Source organism: Rhamphochromis longiceps, linkage group LG23 (assembly GCF_057381845.1).
Source record: "Rhamphochromis longiceps isolate RC_006_pf linkage group LG23, R_longiceps_female_GT1.1, whole genome shotgun sequence".
NCBI classification, from domain to species: Eukaryota; Metazoa; Chordata; class Actinopteri; order Cichliformes; family Cichlidae; genus Rhamphochromis; species Rhamphochromis longiceps.
The window spans coordinates 5,881,174-5,904,408 of record NC_140578.1 but is presented as its reverse complement, the minus strand read 5'-3'; the positions used below and the strand labels follow the sequence as shown (position 1 = coordinate 5,904,408).

The following is a 23,235-nucleotide window of genomic DNA, read 5'->3' as shown; positions in this document are numbered from 1 at the left end:
TTGTGTGCTGGTATGTGTACCTGGCAGGCGTATATGATAGCCTCTAGCTGCAGAGCAGACAGCAGACCATTTTTAATAGTTGACTCGGGGATGGACAGAGTGTATGTGATGTCAGGAGGAGGGACACTGGATAGAGTGTTTGTTTCCACCACTATGTCAGGATGAGAAATTCCTATAGTGGCTGAAGAGAAGAGGAAAAAAACATGTTAACCATAAACTGAGTGTCATGTTGTATTAGGGGGAAAAAGGCAGACAAATTAATGGGTGAACTGATGTTGAAGTTCATTCAAGTGGCCTACATTTGGAAGGTTTGTACTCAGCGTATGTGTCTACATGTCCCAGTTCCTCTGCTTCTTCTTCCTCGGCCTCCTCTTCCTCTTCTGTTGCTGCCTGGGTTGTCTGAGGCTGGAAGCACCACAGAGACTTCAGTAATGTAATCACAACAGCAAGCGTTGCATTTGGGAATAATATTTTGTTGTTTCAGCTTAGGTGAAGACAAGTTAGGAGAGAGAAAACTGCTGAAATTTAGAAGTAGGTGAGCAGTTAGTATGACGATAATGCACACTGGAAAAGTTCCTTAAGAAGGAATATTAACCAGAAAATTAGCAAAATAACAAGTGAATAAAATGCATGAAGCCAATTAAAGGAGATTGAATTGAGAGATTTGAAAAATGTAGTCAAGCAGACAAAAGACAGAGAGAGTGGAAACGGAGAGGACCTCTTTTTGACAGTCAGCTGAATATTACAATGCCTCTTTTCCTGTCAAAGTAATCTCTGTTTTTTATGTAATGTACATTTGTGGCATGTACAATATGCCGCCATGCTTTTGTCACCTGTGGTAATACAGATGGTAGACAGGAGCATTACAATTTACCTTATGAAGTTTTGCTAAATTCAACGGGACCCCCAGATGAGAGCCATGTTAAGTTTTCAGTGTAAAACATCTAAAAGATGCACTCAAAAAAATGAATTGCCCTCCTAAACATGAAGCAGTAATTTTGAATAAAATGCAACTGAAATATGTAAAAATCTAATGTTTATTTATTCAAATAATGAATCAGTAAGGGAAATATGCTGGGTATTAACTAAACATATACGAATCAATTAAATTTAATTGGACCAGATTCCATTAAATTTAGTGTTTTACATTGAACTAATATAACACAATGGAATTACATGGAAATCAAATTACTTCAAGACAGGATTTTGGGCATATTTTTTGAGTGAACTGCTGCAGCTGCTGCAAATAAGACCTAAAACATAATCTATATTTTATATATGATTCCCATATATGATTACTGATGAGTAAGCTCAAGGAGTTTAACTTTAACATCAGACTGGAGAGGTTAACGTGACTACCTGGAATCCTCCTAAAGGTGGGGTGCTGATAATAGCAGATATATCCTCCAAACTTGCCAAGCCTTGAAACCTGCTGGTGCCATTCTGCTGTCAAAAAAACATAAAATAAAGAAATACAAACTCAAATAAAACACTGTGCCTAAGAAGGATTAAAGCAAAGAAAGTCGAGAGTAATCTGCCTGTGCATTTGTGTCTATATGCATGTGCACGAGAGCGATGGGGCACTCTCCTAAAGCTGCACTAAACAAAATGCATTTTATTTGACTGGCAGTGAAAAGCCAGCAATGACAACAACAACAATGAAAGGAAGATAAAGGCATGGGAAATATAGTCTGGGAAATATAATGAACGAAATGAGGGCAGAATGAAAAGGAAAAAAATAAAAAGGCTTTCAGAAAGCAGGGAAAATAAATGTACTCTGATCATATCAAAAAGATATCCACGGACCCATCTAATTCAAAGAGAGCTTAACAGGAATGAAACTGCAGGCTAGAGGAACAACTATTGAAAACAAAGTTGCTTTCCTCGGGACACTGATTTAGAGAGCATGAAAGTGCATGCATACTCCTAATTTGTCTACAACAGAGAAAACAGTTAAAAAATGTAATGACCAAAGAGAAATGTTTAACAACAACAAATTTTATCTAATGGATACAAACATAATTCCTGAATGAAAAGACGAGACACTGGTCATTGCAAACAGCAACAGCGTAAACCGTAAAATCAACTGGGAAAACCATTGTTCAACCTCGGCACCAAATGACTCTCCTGCTATATGTAATAAGAATTCAATATGAATAAAATAACTGTGTCATTTCCACCAGTGCTCAGAGGTTTAACGGCTTAAATATGTGAGATTAAATACCATCACATCGGTGCGTAGTTGAAGGTTTCACTGTACAATGAATTAAACGCAAAAAACTACACATTAACAAACGTACTGGTAGCTAGGTAGGTGGTAAAATGGTGTGCTAACAGCACAGAAAGATGATAATAATATTAGATAAGAAAGACAGTAGATATGCACCAAAAGATATGCTGCACAGTTACTATATGAGAGCTGTGTCTGCTGCTTAGAAGTTTTTAATTCACAGCTTATACTTCATAAGAATGGACTTGTGCACAGCCACAACATGAAAATCCCAACTTAGAGTGGAACACTAAATCAACATTATATTATGCTCCAAGTACTTTACACTACAAGCCACATTCACCCATTAAAACAGCGCTTTATCTATCTCACATCCACAGCCCCAGCTAATTTAGACTCACCAATTAACCTCACATGGATGTCTTTGGAATGTGGGAGGAAACTGGAGGTGACAGTGCTAACCACTTCACCGCCAGGCTGCAGACGCAGTCGTAAGGCAGGAAAGCACTAGTGTTTACGGGATACAATGGACAATATAACCCTTAGCTACTGTTTGTTATTCGATGCCAACTTCCCCCAGTGAAGACATACGTATGCTGAGGCAAACAAGTCTGTTGCATATCATATCTGTAAGAGGTAAAGGTGTGGTAACCAGTTTTTCTGGTAATGACATGTGAGCGAGTGCTTGTTACTGACCTCTAACTGGCTCTGTGCTGGTGTGGTGGTACTAGTGCTGACGTCCCAGATTGTGGGCACTGTGTCCAGGTTCTCTGCATTGATGAAGGACTGGGTATCAGCATACTCCGACAGTGAGTCAGTCGGAGAGGAGAACAGAGAGTTTGTGGAGATGTCATCAAGGCAGGGCAGGTCCTGCAGGCAAAGAAAAAACGGGACGAGGTGTTAAAGGTAAACTCTAAAACGGGACAAAATTTAGGGCAGAGAGTTCAGTAGATCTCTAAATAAAGAAACAATATTTATACCCACATCCAGACACGGTCCCTCACCATCAAGCTTTATGCAACATAAAGGGGGCGCAACAAAAGCTTTTTTTAAAAATGTAACAGACACGGCACCAATACCAAACAGCAAAAGAAAAAAGGTGTGGCCCAAACAAAATATAATTACACACAGATGTGAGAATGAGCACGTGAAGTAGAACGTGAGGGGAAGGCACAATAAGGCTGCTTGTGTGTATGTTTGTCATTTCAGCTATGGCTGCCTTCCAGTCGCGCCTCTATTCATATCGTTTCCAAACCATTAGCATGCCATGTTCCTTAACTAGCCCCTCACAGGCACCCCTAGGCCCCCTGAGACTTATAAACATGTATTTGGAGAGATAGGAATTGAATGACAACAAGAAACTCAACAGAGGAGAAATCTCTTTGTGACGTCCATAAATGAGTCGGTGTATAAATACACTCTGGGCAATGTATGGAGATTCCCACAACACACTGTTCCCCATACACCCACTAGGGGACCACGAGGCAACTGTGAATACTTCCCCAAAGAGACTAACGTGCTTATTTGGAAATTTGGGAAAATTTCAACATTTCTCCAAATGTTGATACCCCCCACCACCAATATTGTTATATGGCCACAGGTGATCTCTGTTAAAACACAATAAGCTCTAAGGACTGAAGATGGCTTTGTGGGAAGAACAATACTATGCTTACAGAACAAAAGTAAGAAAAAAAAGTCCATAATCATGCAGAATCATTAGCTGAGCTGCTGACTCAGTCCTAACAATCCGGTAGGACTGATTAATACTGAGAAGCTGCAGGAACTTCTGTCATGGCTGTCTGTTAGCCATTACTCACAGTTCAACAGAAAATGTTTCACAAGCATGAGAGGACTAGACGTAGAGCTCAAAGTGTTAACATGACAACATCACGTAGGAATGGTGAACAGGAAGGACTATAAACAGCAAACAGAGAAAAAGTGGCTCTGCCCCACATTTGCTTACATACATATTTGTGTATTTTGTCTTTGTGACATTAGAGAAACAAAGCAACTTATTAACCTATTATGTGGATGTTTGTGGATTGTAAAGTGCACTAAGCTTATCAGTGTTTACTGCTCACTTTATGCTCTTCAGCTCCCTCCCTGTTCCTTTCTCTTTCCTTTTCTCCTCATGTTTGTGTATGTGTGCGCTTCCTGAGGGCAAGATCAGGCATGAGCTCTGCAATCAGACTCTCCAAAGTTCTTCTAGCCTACGGACAGCTGACTGGAACAACTGGCTTTTGTATGGAGAAAGAGTTGTAGATAAGAGTGGGTGTCCTATACTACCACTCCCAAACACGCAACTTGGTCACTTTATATCACTTTTATATCACGTATCCGTTTACTAGTTTGTTTCTCTATTCTATCAACTATGTGACTTTCTACCTCATGCTATTCCATGTCCTAATTCCCTTCCCTGCTCCCTCCATTCTGTGCAATTCTGACTTGGGATAAATGAATAAACAACAAGGCTTGGAAAAAGGACACAGTGTCACCAGAGGCATCGTTCCACTGAGGCATAATTGCGGAAACACACGCATAAGCGCAGACACACGTATAAAAATTATTAAGTATTGCCTGTCTTTCTTACAACACACTTAACCACAAATTTGATAAAATGTTACAAGATGAGTTTAGATACAAATACAGACCTGATGAACAAACAACACAAAAGAAAACCCCCTAAATATAATCTAATCTGAGTTACACCTACAAGCTGTCATATTAGCTTTCCTCATAAAGCCGGTTAGGGTTATGAAACTCTCAAAACCTTAACGATTCTTATTTTGCACATCACCATGAATTCAATCAAGCTTGAAAAGAAAACAAGGGCTAATTTAATTTATTCTACAAAAATGGCTAATTTGTATGCCAGCTGTTTATTGCTTAGCGCCACATTATGATGAGACTTCTCGGTTTTCTGCATCTTGTAAAACCATGTAACATTATGTGCTTTGCTGTTGCAGTGTTGTTATATTAAGACAACCAAAATGATACAGAGGAATCACAGAAAACTGCGGCAGTCTGGTGGGTGCTAACCCAGACATGTCCAACCTCAGAACCATGCTAATCGAGTTGTTAAGCAGAGCGTAACAGAGGCAGCAGTGTTTGTCCCCCGGCAGGCCTATACCCAGGGCTACTCCATCTACTGCTCCTAACACTGGGCCCTGCCAAGCAGAGATAAGGCTTGAATTCCAACTGCTCTGATGGTAATCTGGCTCCTTCCACAGCTCACAGCCTTACAATCATATAACTGCTAATCCTGCCTCACACTTTCTCCTTTGCACTCTTTGTATCTGTTGCGCAATAAAACAAATATCTGTGTGTGTGTTTTTTTGTGGCCAAATTACACATTTTATCTTATTTTCATGGAATAGGTGGGAAAAAAACTGTGTTTGTACAACAGCGAAACATGTGAAAGTCCATGCACATGCTTTTTCACATCATCTGTCCACCATCCTGTTTTTTGCTTTTCACATGTTCCTCTTTCACTTCAGCTTCTTCTCTGCTGTGAATTGTGAAGCCAGTATTATATCCTCTCTTTACAGTAAAGTTGAAACCCTCAACACATGCAGTCATCCATTTGACCAAATGCCTGCAACAATGACTCCCAATTACCTTACTGCAAGAAGCTTTGTATGGAAGCTACCGGCACATATGAACACGAACACTGAACATCATGTATCCACAGCAGTAAATTGTACTTGAGTATCTGGATAATAACAGTTATCTGTCTGTTGATGATTAATGTAGGCACATGGCAGTGAAAAACAACCTCAAAGAGCCTTTCCAGCACACGAGATGCCTGCAGAGCAGTAGAAGTTGGTGTTTGTGGTTGAAGATGGTGGTTATCAGCTCTAAGAATCAGAACTGGAAAAATACACTTCTAAACATAACCGCCCACCAGCAGCTTAGCTTCTTTATTTCCCTAATCTGCTAAAGTTGATGCATTTATTGCATGACGAGTAACCTTAAACAGTTTCACACAATCTCCAGCCCTTACAAAAAAATCCCAGTGAGTCCATAATCGTAAGATGTGAAAACAAAATTTAGGCTAGAATAAATATTAGCCAACATATTACGGTAAGGAGAAGTATTTATCTGTCCTTCACACACACACACACACACACACACACACACACACACACACACACACACACACACACACACACACACACACACTGCAGTTGCCATGACAGAAGGAAGGAACAGCCGTTTCTAATATAATGACCACACTGTCAATAATTAGCCCTGATGATAAACTCATGCAGTGTCATACAGAGGACTCTAGCAGCCCTGTCTTTTACTTAGCTTTATAAGCACATCAGTTTACAAATATTTCTCTTCCTTTTAAATGAAAACGCCCTTTTGGAATACTAAGGATTATCAGACACAAACCCTTCTCAAACACATCATTAAAATAATATTTTAAAGGATGCTGCCAGTATTTCCAGTCATGACATCGTAAACCGTTTTTACACAAGGTGTCTATTTTTATTTGTTTATTTTCCTTTTTAGTTTTGAATGGTCAGTTCCTCTGTTTTGTTGTTGTTTTCATTACTAAGTCTAATGTTATCCAAGGACAGCCACATACCTCCCGTGACACACAGGGTGTTGTCAGCTGTCTCTTTTCACTGGTGTTTTCTTTGGCATGCGGGAAGTGCTGACAACAGTTGATATCCCGACAATAGTGCAATAAAAAGGAAAAATATTATTACCGATTTCAAGCTAGTAAAAGCAGTAATTTATTGAAAAAATTAATCATCTGCATTTAGTAATGTAATACTACCACAGCTTTACCCCGCTACCAAAACACAACCTTAACGTAAGAGCTACTGTATACTGTCCCAGGCCACGTCCTGCTAAACTCAATAACCTCTCAATACAAGGCCACGCTGAAGCCTCAGCCAGGCCAGGCCCAGGGCTTTCCCCTCCTACACACTGCCAGCTTGGCTAAATTTTCCAAGGCCAGGAAACAAGTCACCCTGGCCTCCCACTTACCCTACACACCCACACATGTACACAAACACACATGCACACCTCAAATAACCTCACGAACACAACCTACATTTCTGTCATCTCCTGCTTATTCACTATCCCAAGCTCTAAATGTCCATCCCCCTTGTTTCTCATCCCCGGCAACTTTGTCTCTCTGCCCCTTTGGGCATCTCTTCAATGTTTAGTTTTGTTTTCCAGCAAAAACTCAGCTGCAAGAAGATTGTCTGTGTAATCCAACACATGACTGATTGATATGGATGTAGCTCAAGCTCAACTGTCTCTGGATTAAGCACAGCCCCTTTTCAGCCCTGTCTTAATATCCTACAGAATGCTTTAAGATCATGAAAATACTGGTGTACCAATATTAGTAACAGTAGTAGTGGGAGGGTTAGACGTGTGAGAGTCACACCACACTCTGGAGACTGATAGTTGTAAAAGCTAATAAAATGCCAAGTTCTTGGTAATGTCAGTAGTGTAAAATGACTGTGTAAGCCAGCATGACCCTGTCAACAAGCCAAGTAGGTGTACTGAAATCTTATCTGTCAGATTGTGTGGTCTGTTTATGTGGATGCAGTGATGGGATAGAGTTTTCATATAATCCACAGCACCCCTATGATCAGCTGACTGGAACAACCCGAGACTGATCTCACTGGGGTCAGCTGTTGACCTTATCCATGCAGTCAACAGAACCTGACTGATGATGTTTGTGTGCCTTCTTAAGATGTGGGTCTGGGGCCAGTAACTGAAAAGCCACTACTGGTGTCTCTCATTCTCTGTGGATTATGTTATGCCAAACTGTCTGCATGTCAGACGGCCCTGACATATCTACCGGACTGTGACTTTAATAGCACGGCTGTAAGCTTTTCCTTTTCCTTGACCCCATACAGCTTAAGGCTGGTGCTGACCTTAAAAAAAAATCAAGTTCTTTGATTAACTTGCTGTTGAAAAAGGGCTTCTTTGATTTTTAGCATTAAATGAATTTGTGGACAGAAGGTTCTGTCTTTTGACATGCAGACATAAATCAGCTTAACCAGAAACAGAGCTTTGATCAAGGAGCCAATTTGTCAAAAAGCCACTTTATTTCTGTACACATGGAAAGTTTTACATCTGTTCTGGTCTATAAGACCCTTTAGTCACACAACCTCCCAACCAAAGAAAATATATTCAAACACTTTTAAATGTCAGCCACTGTCAACAAAATGCATTCAAGTTCAGCAGCTTCGCAGCTCACAAAGAGCTCTCCTCAGGATCCTCCCTAAGTGGAAGTCGACCTTTGACCACATTTCATTAATCAGTGCTAATAAAGAAAACCTAACCCAGTGGACTTTCTCTGACAGAACTTAGTACATTTTCTATTTTAGGGTGAAAAGTCTGATTAGTAATCAGCTATTTCTGTTCTATATTCCTTTTTAAAGGTTAAAGGTCAGAGCGATTGTTTCCTTGTTTAGCCAGCAGACAGTCTGGTCTAATCTGCACCAGACTAACCTATGCTAATCAAAGGGGTCTATTCAGTCCAAATACCTCCTGACAGGCAGGCCTTCATGTTGTGCAAAGTCTGACTCAAGAAAGCCAGCTTGTTACTTACAACCCTAGTGTTTTCATGTGTTCTGGAAAATAAAAGGATGCCGTGTCTAGTGTCCCCAGCTGGACGGTTCTTCTGCCTGTAGGGGAGCCTAAGGTTCACACGGAGCTGGGTACTAGAAACTAAAAGGGGTAAATTTTAGCAAAACCAGTTGATCTAAAAAACTAATTATTTTCCTAGCAATAAAATCAAGTAAAGGCAAAGTAGTTAAAGATAAGAATGAGAAGACAGGAAGTCATCTACAGAGGGTGAGCTGACACAAAGCAAATTGTAGTCAAAGAAAAAAAAAATAGGGAAAAGGGGGTGGGGTCAATAGTATTTACAGAGGCTACTCTTCTCAGTACATTTTCTAAACATCTTTCTACAATTCTTCTGTAGATTAAAGCCATCTAAGAGTCCACTAACTCTTTGTCTAAGACGGACTCTATAATGTTGAGATCAGGGATCTATGGGGGGCACAATATGCTGCAGGGACTCCTTATTATTCAGGTCACTGAAGACAGATCGTCATGATCGCGGCTACATGCTTGGGCTTGCTGTCATGCTGCAGCACGAATATGAGACCAGCGAGCTACATTGTTGATTGTAAGGGTTCATAGATAAGAAATGAAACGTTTGTACAACACTATGCAACTCAAAGCAAGACAAGATTCTGAACATGTTTGTGAGACAAAAAAAACAAAAACCGGTGAAAAAACGCACATTAAAGTGACTCACTCAGAATCACACTGTGTGTCTGTTTTTGTGTTCTATGTGGGCCTGCGTGCTCAGAGCTGAGAAAAGTGGATGTAAGGGGAGTGTTGACGCAAGATGACAGAAATTTCAACACAGCATACCACGAAGCACTTGCAACAGAGGTAAATCCTCTGATTTGAAACAGTCGCATTCAAAATAGAGAGGATTTAAAATTGTTTTAAAACTTGTTATAGGGGAATAATCTATACTAGATGCATATGGTAAGTTACTGCTTTAAAAGGTAAAATATTATTGGTATTATAAAGTATAGCCTAAGCTAATATTCAAAGCATAGTCTAGGAAAAGTTTTTCTCTTAAGAAGAAAGGAAGTCTGCAGATGTATGAAATCAAAAATGTACTTCAAATAACCTTCCTCTCATCTTGTACATGACACACACCCACACTTTGACACCTTTTGTCAGTTGAGTACCTTGTGCACAATGAGCCTGTAAGGTACGGACTTTGATTTTGTTCCCGATCAAGGAACACCTGCAACACTTTTTCTCCTGGCTATCCAACGAAATCAGAACTTTCTATAAAACAATATGTCCAATATGTCACTTTCACACTTAACACATCTGGTAAGGGACACAGAAACCCTTAGCAATTTTCATCCTACATGAAGCCAAAACAATTAAAAACTTATGGTGCTGTTGAAATGCCTGTATTTATTTAAAAGAAACTGACCCAGCACTTCTATATCAACCGTATTCTAACAATATTCCAGAGCATGTAAAAAGAGTATCTCAGCCATCGCCTAACCATCTCTGATTTACTTACTGTTAGTTCAGACAATAACAGCCAACAGACAAGATCAAGGGTAGACAGGTCCACAATGCCAAGAAACCGAATCCTTTCTATGATATAACAGTGCTGCTATAATACAATAACCTGATAATAAATCCTAAACTAGCCTCGTAATAAGCATGCCCCAGTGGGGCATTTTACAAAAAGTTAAAAGAGTTTCCAAATATGTTTGAAACAAGTTTCTCACATTAAGTTTAATAACATAGTATTTTATTCAAGTTTGTACCAGAGGACTTTTAATTATGCCTTGCTCTAACAGGCAAACGGTCCGGGAAATACAAAAGCTCTTGAATGGAACGAATGATCACAAAACAGTTATACATGTTCATTAGTCTATTCTATTTAATTGTGTTTCATAAAAAAAATACTATTACCGGTAACTTCATTTTGGCGACACAGTTTTAGGACTCTAAAAAATAATGTGCTGAGTTTTCTCATTTTAGTATTACTACGCTGACAGTCATGTTGTTCTAACGGCTGTCTTCCTTTCCGTATGCTGTCGTAGTTTTTCAATCTTGTATCCTGTGTCGTAGTAGAAACATTACTAGCCAGAAATAATTAGCTTGAATGTCCCCTGGTTAAGTTGTCTGTTCACCTAGCACCACTCTAAAATACTGCGATTACAACTGGCAGTGAAATGTGATATTTTTTTGATATAATGCTGCTTTCAATCAAACCCATTTATGCACTGCTACATACAAAAAGACAGCATGCATGTGAAGCGAGGCACCAACCTGCAGCCTAAGAAAACTGCACATCTTGCAACCAACCTTTGTCTTCTTTTATCAGTGACCCAGTACCCCCCTCCCCACACACACACACACACACACACACACACACACACACACACACACACACACACACACACACACACACACACACACACACACACACACACACACACACCCCGAAGCACTCACTTAATCTCACCATCATTGTTTATTCACTTCCCGTCAAGTACACGCCTGGGGTCACACTTGAGGTTGAACGTAATACCAGGAAACTGACAACATGTGCCCACCGAGAGGCTTCCCTGCACCTTAAATGACAGGTTCACAGTCTTGCAATGTAACAGTAATTAGTACCTTAAATAAGAAACAAGCTCTAGAACAAGAGGTTCTAGGTTTGGATAAACTTTTACTACAGATTTCTCCATGCGTTCAAGTTTGAATTTGATCAAACAGGTGGCCACACTTTAGTATGCTAAACTCTGACTCTCTAAATGGTCACTGTGTATTGGAGGGAAGGCCACAGCAAATAATGTGCAGATGTGCAGCTGACTTTTGTGTTAGAAAGATGATTAAATACTGTGTGCCTAAGATTTTTTCATGCACTGATAATATCCATGCATGATGTTTTTTTCTCTTTTTTAATATGATTAAAATGTGTAAATTCCTTGGAACTCATGACTGGACCCTTTTTCAATTTTTGCTGAAAGAAGAAATGCTGACATGGGATTAGCCAACTGACTTAATCAGAAATTCACTGGTAATGGGCTCAGCAAGCCTTTCCCCAAATCAAGTCATTAAATTTGCCACATTTTCACTGACACCGTGCAGTCTAATGAATCATAATTCAAAAAATAATGATGGTCTATTTACAATCCAGAACAACAATGGCCAAATTAAATAGTCATCGATAAAACCGGCAAGACTGCCATTTAGCCTGACAAGATATCAGGTTCTAGCACTTAGTGGTAGACAGCGTGGAGTGTGACACATAATAATTTGTCAGAGTTTGTGGCCGTGTGCAGCAGATGATTGGCTGGCAGACTGGTCTGTCGGCAAAAAATATTCATAAACTGATCTAAAAACTAACAGACCATCTTTCATAATCATTTACTCTAAGACAGTTAAATAGGGAAGCAAAAAGCTTAAAGATATAATGAACAAAGATGAGGTAACCTTCTTTCTTTCAATAGAATTAATCATATTCGTGCTCTACACCAATTTCAGTCTTGGTGTAGGGCATAATCAGAGACATATCTCAATCTTGTTCAGGAAACAAGCATTTGTAAGCGCTACTACAAACTAATTTAAGAAGTTTTTAAAATACATCTTAATATAGTACGAATTTGTCAGCTGTCAGAAGTGTCTCAATACAGTTACTTTACAAACAGATCAAATCCAAAGAAGGCCAAGCCCATATAAAAAACCCTATACTACAATAAAAGAAACAACATAGGCCTGTCTCCTTCAGCGCTGTTTTTAGAGGAAGCGTTTATAAAATTAATTCAAGGAAGTTGAAATTAAAAATACAACGATGGCTGGGTAATGAACTGTTATCAAGTTCCATGACAGGGACAATAAAAACTCTTCACAATAACAGCCTACAGTTAGTCACGAGGCTTTTCTATTCATAGTATTCAAGGGCTGATCGTGACATTAGAAAATAAAAACGGCGAGTGCTTAAATCAACACTCTTCATTCAACTTAAAATATATGACAACAAGATGCAAACAGTACCTTTGGTAGCGGTTTTCCCAGCTGAGCATAAAATTTAGTCCAGAACTGCATGAGAGACATGGATCCAACAGCTGCAGTTTGGGGGAGTAAAATATACACACACATACGCTCCTGCTTCACCTTGAATCCCTGAACTGGACAGTCTCTTCCATGTGTTGATCAAAGTGTTGGTAATCACTTTACAGCTGGTGCGCTCCCACCCAGCACAGGACTCTCACTAGCCCCTTCACAGTTCCTCTATGGTTCAGAGCACACATCTGCCTCTACCACAGATCTGCTGTGGGCAATGAGCTCACACCTACAACCTCTCACAAACAGAGATACAAGCAACTCTAAAACATACTTCCTGCTTCACCAGGACTGTCAGGTATTTGCATAAGGGGTTTAGTCATAGTGATTGTGGACTAGTTCCTCTGAGCTCAAAAAGGTGGTTGGAGAGCGAGTGAGAACAGAGGAGGAGGGGAGGGGAGAGGTGGGGAGAAGAGGGAGGGAGGAGGGGAGGAGCTTTCAGGAAATGATGCTTTTGTTGGTAAGTGACTAGAGTTACTGGCAGTAGGGCCCATTTTACTGTACATGGTGTAACTCAACCGCATTTGTAGTGTAAACAGTATTGCGCTCTGGACCTGGCCTCTCCTCACACCCTGCTGCTTACTGCTATGTTTAATGGGACTCGGCCACTATTTAATCATTATTATATTTAGAGGCCAAATCCCTGCCTGGCTTGCTGTCTTACTTCATACTCTTTTTTTGTGACTCTTTATCTAGAAAGATTCATTTTTAGGCCAGTCACTATTCTTTTAATAAATGCTGATTAATATAAGGTAAATATTAATACACACAAAAGCTAACAAAGGCAGATGCAACAAGTTGTCAAATAAGCTTTCTGGGAAGGGTGTGTCAGGTATGACAGGACACCTTTTTTCAGATATAACAGCACAGAATAGGATATAGTTTTCGATCAAGAGAGCTTCTTCTACAACCATTAAAGAGATTTTATGAAAAAAAGAAAAAACAGCCGAGATTGTTAAAAGTGCGTGTTTTCAATCTCACAGGGTCTTTCAAAGATTAGCCTATCTGCACACCTATTCATAAAAAGTTATTACTGCTTACTGGAACTATGGGTGTGATTGTAAAATGCAAACAACAAAAAAAAACAACAATATTCTGGGAATCTGACTGCTTATCAAAGGCAGCAACGTGCCAGTTTTTCTAAAACAAGAGCAATGTTAACTGTCCAACTGTCCATCATAAAGGAAAACATTGTGGTATTTAAAAAGAGAAATAATGTGATTTATGTGAAACACGGGGGGCCTATTTGTACACCCAGCTTCCAGGAATACATGATATCAAGCATGGAGAGGTACTGTAATGTCCATCTTCACTGAATTGAAGGGGAGTCAGGCTCTCAGAGACAGAGTGGCGCCTGTCCATGGTGTCATCATTGTATGACTGGGAATCCTCTGAATAATTTGTGTATGTATGTGAGTCTGGGTGTGTGCGTGTGTTTCGTTTCACATGGAAGGCCACTGGGGAGAAATTAATCATTGATGTACTTCTTTCGAACTCCTAAACACACCTTGCTGCTTCACAACCAAAAGAAGTACCACTTTATTTGAAAGGGAAGTACACCATCATAAACGTGGAATCTTTTCAAACGTTTATCACTGCTGTCATCAAGTGTCACTCAGTTAAAAATGTCATTTTTATGACAACTTGACATTAACTAATAGTTTGGGTTATATAACTACAGTTTCCAAATTGTACTCTTGCAGTCGGGATCAAGTACATAGTCATGAAACAGTTATATTACTGTTGTGGCAATATCAAGCCAATATCAAAGCCTTCTATGTATCACAGCTTAATGATGTAATGTTAACCCATAAAGCTAAACAGTTTACATACCCTATAAACATATCATGCTCATAAAAGGTTTACAAGAAGCTATGTCTTCTTGGTGAATGTGAAGTGCATCAACTTCGCATTTAAATGACTTATATGAACAAGTGCCGTTTAATAACATAATCCAAAAATATGTCGATAGTCACCTGTAAGTCTTATGCTGACCCTTTCAAATACACAAATGAATGCATTCCTGACTTTACATACAAAACATCAGGATATAGTCTTATTGTCATATGCGCACAGCTGCTTTCAGTGATCTACAAAAGCTAAGTGGCAATGTGAAGCTACGTGAAATGGGGCTAACTGAGACCACAAACAAGCAAAGCTGGTTTGATTTCCAAATCTGATTTTGATTCTAGCCCTCAATGACTTTGAATCATTTGAATCCTTTGTCACATTTGATGACCCTTATCAAACAGGACCAACAATTGTATTTTTCCATTCACTGTGATGATATCATCTCTAACTTGCAAGGTAGACACGGGTGCAAGTCAAAACCTGACTATTGCAATAATTATTTTTTGTTAAGAAATACTCAGTTCCTAAACAAATGAGAGTAGAAGTTAAACTATCCGAACCTAATATTAAGGCACACAGTCCTCACGGAAAACAGTGCACCTATTAACAACCCTTTAAATTAACACCTTTGACCTCCTCCTTCGGAAACTAGGCCAGTCAAATGACTGTGCTGGAGTGTCTTATAAGGAAGTAACCGAGAAATACCAACTGATTTATATCATGACAGGTTTGCCACAGAAAAAAAGAAAGTCAAGACAAACCAGATCGTCCTCTTACCGCACACCATATTCCAACCCCCCCCCCCCCCTCCAAGAAAAACAACAAAAACACCCTGAGAACTTTCAAATTCACCAAATTCACCAAATATTTTAAAACAAATGAAAATAATTCTATTAGCTGGGTATTTCTGTATGCATTGCAAACACTTTTTAATTTACAAAATGAGAGTCTTAAATGCAACAGAGAGGTTTAAACTACACCTGTGTGCAAAAATATGAGCTTAGTTATGATCTAGTTCATGGTCTGCAGAGTTGCACAGGTTAAAAAAAAGCATGCCTTTCAGGAACCAAGGGGCCTTAACATTTTTTCAGCTGGGTCTTAGACTAAACAGGATCTTTCTCTTTGCTTTTCTCTTTTCTTTGCCTGCCCATATAGATATTTTGATGTTATCACATTTCAACTACATATCTAGTGTGTTTATATCACCTTAGACAAAGACAATGATCTTTCTACAGGTAATTGCCAACAGCTGGCTAAAGACTTACTCACGTTTGGAATTTTGAGTGTGACTTATTTAGCAATAAGAAATTTTCAGTTCTACAAAAAGCAAAACTAAGAAGACTCAATGCAAATGCACACTTCCTAGAAATGTACTTGGCAGTATTATGAGTGTAAACGTGAGAGCAATTACACGGAGAGACAGAACAAGAGTATGTAGTAAGAGACTAAGACCAGGAGTGTGCCTAAATGTGCTCCAATGTGTGTACATGTGCACATACAGTAGGTATACTGTATATATAGAGGATATAGTATGTATGATAGTATGGTCTGCTTCTGACGTGATGTGCACTCCTTGAGGTTAGCCAGAGTGGTTAGTTTTGTCTTTATTGTCTTCCAGTAAATCTTGTTGTCATTGTGACTTTTGTCACATAGACTCACGTGTTTAAGGTCCACAGATTACAAAACTTGGGCTTGGTAGGTATGCATGTATCACTGTGACAAAGGGTATAGCTTTCTTTCAAAACGCGGTTGCGTTTTTGTCAAAGTAGCAGCTCTCTTTTTTTTCTAATTACAGTGAGCAGAGTCAGCAGAATGGAAATATGTTGCTAGTTTGAATCTACTAAAGAAAAATGGCATTAAAATTCTTGAGGTTAATAAAAACCAGTAAATACAAGTTAGCCTCAATATGGTTTTTCCACTGTTTATCACAGTTTTACTGTGTCCAAGCTGACTGTTTTGGTAATGCCTTAGTTTATAGCTTCTTGGTGGTACTATAACTCCCAGAAAAGGTATTTTATGCCAACTGTTATTTCTGGGGGAAGTTTCCAGCGAAAGACAGCACATATTGGCAAAGCTTCAGTTCATATAACGTGTAGGTAATTTTATTCAGCCATTGTTTAAATCTCTCACATTTAATATGTCCTAATTACTTATGATGTGCATTGTGTGCATTGGTTATGATGTTTCAACAACCTTATCCTGATCACAATACAGTGGCCACATGTCCATTTTATTTATTAGTAACTTCGAGAAAAGTCATATAAAAATAATATTAACGGGAATATAAACAGGAAGTCTACTGATTCTAACACAAATAATCAACTGTTTTCAGAATTACAGCAATCCAGAGTTACACTTCCTGGTCATATGCTGGTTAGCTGCATAAACAAACTGTAACATTGTGGGAAGACAGCAAACCAAAAGAGATTTTCCTAATGACCCTACAGCTGTAACTGAAACAAAGAAATTGCTGAGGTAAACACGGCAGTCACTTGACAAAACCAAACGATCCCATCAAAAACTCTGCCTAGTCAAATATGCCTAAATGTTTTCTGTATTGTCATGAATCAACAGTGGGGGGGAAAAAACAAGAAATTCTGCTTTCTGATTGTGGATGGACACAGGAAAAACATGGCAGGATCACCACGGAATGGGGGAATGAAATGGAGGATGAAGTGAGCTGAGTGTGAGTTGGCAGATTAGTCATGATGACCCCATGACTTACATTTTCTCCCCCATGCCTCACATGGCAGGGAGTGTCTAAAACCAGAAAGAAGAGCTGAGAAAGCACAATATAAGCACAAAAGATCTCGCTGCCGCAAACAGGCACAAGCAAGCATTTTAACATCACATATTTTTGACACCACGAAAACAAATCTCCACTACTTACTGCTTGTGAAAAGAGGTAATCTAAACTAAATCTCACAACAACTGTTTTCTAATTATGTACCTACAGATAATTAGACATCTGTGTCATACACTCAGGAGCCCTGTATGATTACTTTACAGAAGAAAGCTCAATCCAGACAGGCTAAAACATGCATTTGGAAAACTAGGGAAACCCCACATGAATCACACAATCCATGTAAGCACTACAATACACGCGCATGACACGTAACTTTCTTTTGTATAATATATGACATGTGTAGCTTTTGATTTTAAACCCCTCCCACCAGTCTTACAAACCAATAAAACCTTGCCTTTTTTTTTCTTTTTTTTTAAAGAGAGAATTATTAGACTCATTCAAACATCTGGAGCCAAACATGAAGTGAAACTCTTGCGTGTAGATTCTGTGTCTGCTTGTGCTTCATTTGAAACTGCTAGTAATGATGGACTACAAATGATGTGTCTGGAAACTGGATATCAACAACAAAAAACTCTGAATTATCCTTGCAGCTTTGTCATAACGTACCTATAATGTGCACGTTCATTAAATGTATTTAAGATCTTTTAGTTCTTCTGGTTGATGCAAAACATCTGAGCAAAAACTATATGAGAACTTGTTATTAGAATTTTTTTATTCTATGATTTCTTTATCATAGAATGTAAATGCATGCTTTTATCTACAGACAATACATTGTTCACTGGCCAGGCTATGCTGTCAATTTGCTACGGCAAGGAGCTGTTCCAGCATCTCTTCTGACTAAAGATAGATTTGTCCAATTAATTATAGTCATGTCCAGAAGTGTATTTCATGCACCAGGATTGAAAAACATTATTATTTTTTACAATCTGCATTTTCTACATTTTTATTAGAACTACTGTTTAAAGAGTTGCCTCGTAGGAACATAATGAGGAAATATGTTATAGAAAAAATGCATATGCAAAGCAAGGATCCCTTATCTTGAGCCACCACTGTGGCTGCTTTGGCTTTATGCTGGACTAAGGAAAGCCCGGACAGCTACGCCTTCTCTAGTTAGTGGCTCTCTTCTTTAAAACTCATCATCATAGCATATTGTGTTTTAATGTGGTTCCATAATGACACTCATAAACTCAAAATGGATTCAGATTAGAAATTCACTGGTCTGTGCAATTACAATGGCTCCTGTTCATACAATACTAGCTATAAAGTACTGGCTGAATGGACACAAAAGTACTTAGAAATAAAAAATGCAAATGATGCAAAGTAATGGGTATGGGTAGAAGTCTGTGTCTTCAATGCCCCTGTTTAAGTATTTCCCATTTTTGAATGAATGTCCAAGTTAAGCATAGTCTCACAGGCACTGAAATAATTCACAGTAGCTGAAAAAACTTCCAGGACTTTCTAAGATGCTTAATATTTGTAAAATGATTTGAAGCATGACTAAAACGCCGACTTCTAAAGGCATAAAACCATAGAAGAGAGGATCACACAATTATAGCTTCCTATTAATGACATGCCTTGACAGGAATTGGGCAGGTGCTGCTGCAGTCGTCTAGACAACATCAGGCTTTAATAAGGTTTCTCTACGGTAAATTAAGGCTCAACTTAATACACATGAAAGGCAAGATGAAAGGGGTGAGTGGGAGGTATTATCCTTCCCTATGATGAGCAAGTAAATGAGAGTGGTAGACAAAACAAATAAACGAAAAAACTCAAAACAAAACTGCAAGACAAATACATCTTTCTGTATTTATAAGACTATCTTCATCCCGATTCTTGAAGCCATTCCAATATCATCACAAATCCAGCAAATGAGGGAACATCTTTTGGAAAAAATGTCCACCCTTTCTTCAGTAGATTTCCAAAGACTTGTGAAATAAAAACTGTTCCGGTGAGACCATCTGTAGGTCAGCATGTACAAGTGCTAAATAAAAACCAACCTGGGTAAACTCTCCATTCCTAGAGAAGTTGAGGCCGGGAAAGTCCATGTCAGAGATTCCCGGGTATATATCCACTGGCATATCTGGAATGTTGGTGAAAGCTCTGCCGTTTAAGTGGTACTGCCTAGAAAGAAAGACAAAGTTTAGTCTGTTTAACTGTTACACATAGCTTTTTCAAATAATAACAAGGTTTATACTCATTCAGCTACAAACACCTTAAAGCTGCCAAAGTTCACAGGCTTTTATACCTGTACAGTAAGTAGCAGACATGTGAAGCTGACATTTAAGTAGTACACCAAAGTACTCCAAGACAAGCGTGCCGGGTGCTGTTTGTTATTTAGTATTGTCTAACTAAAAGTTAATGGTCTAAAGTTATAATACTGTGTTACAAAACTTTTTTTTTTAAATTCCACACACGCCTAACAGGTGAAGGCGGAACACTTTCAGTTTGTTCCCTTATGGCATTTTCAAGCTAGTTTTAAGCCCAATCTAGTCTCTTGTAACTCTTGAAATCTTTGTCTTAGTAAATAAATAATAACAAAAAACAGGCACCAGGGATTAAAAGAAACAAGCTAAACATGTATCTCGGGACAGACAGGCAGAGATAGACAAGATTAGAAAAACCCAGAGGGTAAGCGAGAGCTATCAACAGAAAGTCTAAGTACAGAGAATAAGAGCAGCTCCTACCCGTTTCAAAGATCCATTTCTCCCGAATAACAACCTTCACTTTGTCTACTGTGCTAATATCTGAAACTGTCCAATAGAACTCCTGCGATATTTTCAGTTTCTTCCTGAGTACAAGTCATCATAACGCAACAAGCTTACTCGTCTATGAGTAGTAAAAGCACAGTCAAAATGAAAGCAAAACTAAACCCTTGTAAAGGTGGAACTATAAAAGGACCATCCCATATTCGTCTCACCCAATCATGTTCCAGGGCTCAGAACTGAAGGATTGGAAACGTCCAAATCTATTCAAAGGATTAGATCAGCAGGCCTGATTGATTTAAGGTCAAAATACATCAAGGGGATGAAAGGGCAGTCCTAATCCAGTGTAAGGAAACCAAACTATGGAAACATGGTTCCTCTGATTTCAATCAGAATCAGAATCAAAATACTTTATTGATCCCTGGGGGAATTATTTTTTTGTTACAGTGCTCCATTATAAACAAACATTAACAAGACAGACAATACGCTAACTAAGAATAGTACAATATATACATATATATATATATATATATATATATATATATATATATATATATATATATATATATATATATATACATAAAGTCACTTATTAATAAATAGCTGAAAATTGTTCATTTATTAATGAACAACAAAATGACATGTTGCCAAATATTCAATATTTGAGATTGTACATGGTCACACATTCAGTATTTGCTGAGAATATGTTATCTTTATCTTGGTTATTGTTTTATATAACCAATTCTCTCACTTGGTTACTTATGCAGCCATCGATTTTTCGTTTGAATTTTTGCGGATGAAAGGGGCGTCTGGCTGATAAGTAGTAGGGGTGGGGGAAAAAATCGATACTGTGTAGTATCGTGATATTTTGTTCGCTAATAATGTATCGATACAGGGACAGCAGAAATCGATATTTTGTTACAAAAGGGTTTTTGTGCTCTGACTTCAGAGCATGTTGATCCTTTTTCTGAGAAAGAATCCTGACATTCCTTCACTGTCCAAATGTGTTTAACATTTTTTGGCAGCAATAAACATGACAGTTTACTTATTTTAATTTAAGACATGTTTTATTTTAATTAAGTTTAAAACTTTTTTATTTAATATAAAATTATATTTTGTTTTAATTTACTTTCAAATTCTTCAGTTGCTGAAGGGGCTGCATAGTTTTCATATTGCATAGTGCAGAATAGCTATAATTGTACCAGATGGTTGCATTCAGTTAAGTTGGACTAGACTGTAATACAAACCGTTCAGTTTGTCAACAACAAAACTGACTGAAATGAGAGAAAGACTGAGTGCGAGACTTTGATATTAGAGAAAATGAATATTGATAAAGTTTACCTTTATGTACAGAATCTGAATATCGCAAAATATTTTAAAAAATTGCAATAATATCGTATCGTGCGTTAAGTATTGTGATAATATCGTATCGTGGGATGTATGGTGATTCCCACCTCTAATAAGTAGGTTAACTTAAAAAAACAAAACAAGACAACAATGAGGTCTTTGTTAAACTTATTTTTCCTCAATCAAGTAGATGGGGAGTTAGTGTGAGAACAAGTAGTTTGCCTACACAATGGAAAAAGACAAGATTAATCATGGCGATAAATATAAATGAGAAAAAAAAGGTAAAGAACATGATTAGTTCTCAGAAAACACCACGAATAGTAACAACCATCCACACTGGAAATCCCCTTAGCAAACAGTGATATGAGTGTGATATTATTACAACAGAAGTCTTGGCAGGACAGCATAAGCTGCCTTCCAATAACACAAAGCCAGTGAGGGTCTCTCAGCTAAAGTAGCTGAATGACTTACTGTTTATCTCATCATGCATAGCCTGAAGCTGTGCATAGATAATAATATCTATAACTTTGCTTTTCCGCACACCTTGGTTTTCTGTTCTAGTGTGCAGTTATCTCAACTGTCTTTCAATTACTGCGATTTTACAAGTTTGCTAGAATTATGTTTATTATTAGGTTTTCAGATAAATTACTTCCTGGCATCCTGTGCCCCTTACTTATTGAGAAGTTCATAATTAGGGTCTTTAAAGGATCAGACCTGATGTGCATTTCAAACAATGACTGTACAAAAGTCTATAGTCATTTTCTACGCTCTTTACTTTAAACATTAGAATGTGTTTCAGCTTCAAAGTGGTTCACTATAGTGCTGACACCTTCAGGATTAAGGCATCATCCTTAAAGCAAACTCCTATGGAGGTGCGGAACTTGCAGTAACTTTGGAAATTAATCCTGAAATAAAAATAAATAAATAAATAAATATTTAAAGCTATGCTAACAGTGAATAAACACAGGAATTTAATGTACATTTAAGATTACCTGAAAGTGATTGTAGATAAAAGTAAGTTTGTCACATTTTGCCCAATTCAGGAGTAGCCATGAACTGTTTACTGTGAGCAAACATGAGCACTTTACAATGATGTTAAAGTGTTTTCGGCTTCTTCCATAGAAAAATCTGAGATCATTATCAACATCTACGGGATGCCCAAGATTACAAAGTAAACAAAGACATGCAACTGCTCTGATTCCTAGGAGTATCTCACGAAGTACAGCTTTAAAAAAAAAAAAAAAAAAGGATCCTACTCGGAAGCACATTTCTTTGAATCTGAGTATGCTATTTTTAATAACTGTAGTGTATTCTTTTTTTCTTATGTTATACAGTCTCTTATTTCTTGTTTTTTTTTATTGTATATTCTTTAATATAGTGTATACATGCTCCATCTGCTTGTCACTTTGCTGCTGGAACACGCAAATTTCTCCAACAAGGGACAATAAAGGACAATTCTAGTCTAATCTATATTTCTATTCTAAATTTATCTCCCGCAGTGAACTTTGGCTCATGGCAGTGGGAAACACTCCAGTGTGACTCTAGGTAGTACTGTGCTAAAGATGCTAAATAATGCAGAGAAGACAGGTAGCAGGTCAAAGCTAATTTTGGAGTAAATATCAAAAATCCTTTCACTACACGAA

The 23,235-nt window shown here is 38.2% G+C and overlaps 1 protein-coding gene across 7 annotated transcripts in view; it reads right to left on the bottom strand.

The window, feature by feature from the left end:
• Nucleotides 1-23,235, bottom strand: part of sbno2b (strawberry notch homolog 2b) — a 64,187-nt gene that overhangs the window by 16,875 nt on the left and 24,077 nt on the right. For 3 of the 7 annotated variants that reach the window (XM_085398565.1, XM_085398566.1, XM_085398568.1), the window contains exons 4-8: nucleotides 19,541-19,664; nucleotides 2,927-3,100; nucleotides 1,360-1,446; nucleotides 300-405; nucleotides 21-181 (exon numbers count right to left, since the gene is read on the bottom strand). In XM_085398565.1, coding sequence (XP_085254691.1) covers nucleotides 21-181; nucleotides 300-405; nucleotides 1,360-1,446; nucleotides 2,927-3,100; nucleotides 19,541-19,664 — 652 coding nt within the window. Of the gene's footprint in view, nucleotides 1-20; nucleotides 182-299; nucleotides 406-1,359; nucleotides 1,447-2,926; nucleotides 3,101-12,817; nucleotides 13,126-19,540; nucleotides 19,665-20,227; nucleotides 20,383-23,235 lie in introns of those variants that run through there. The other 4 variants (XM_085398572.1, XM_085398569.1, XM_085398571.1 and 1 more) reach the window with 4 other exon arrangements.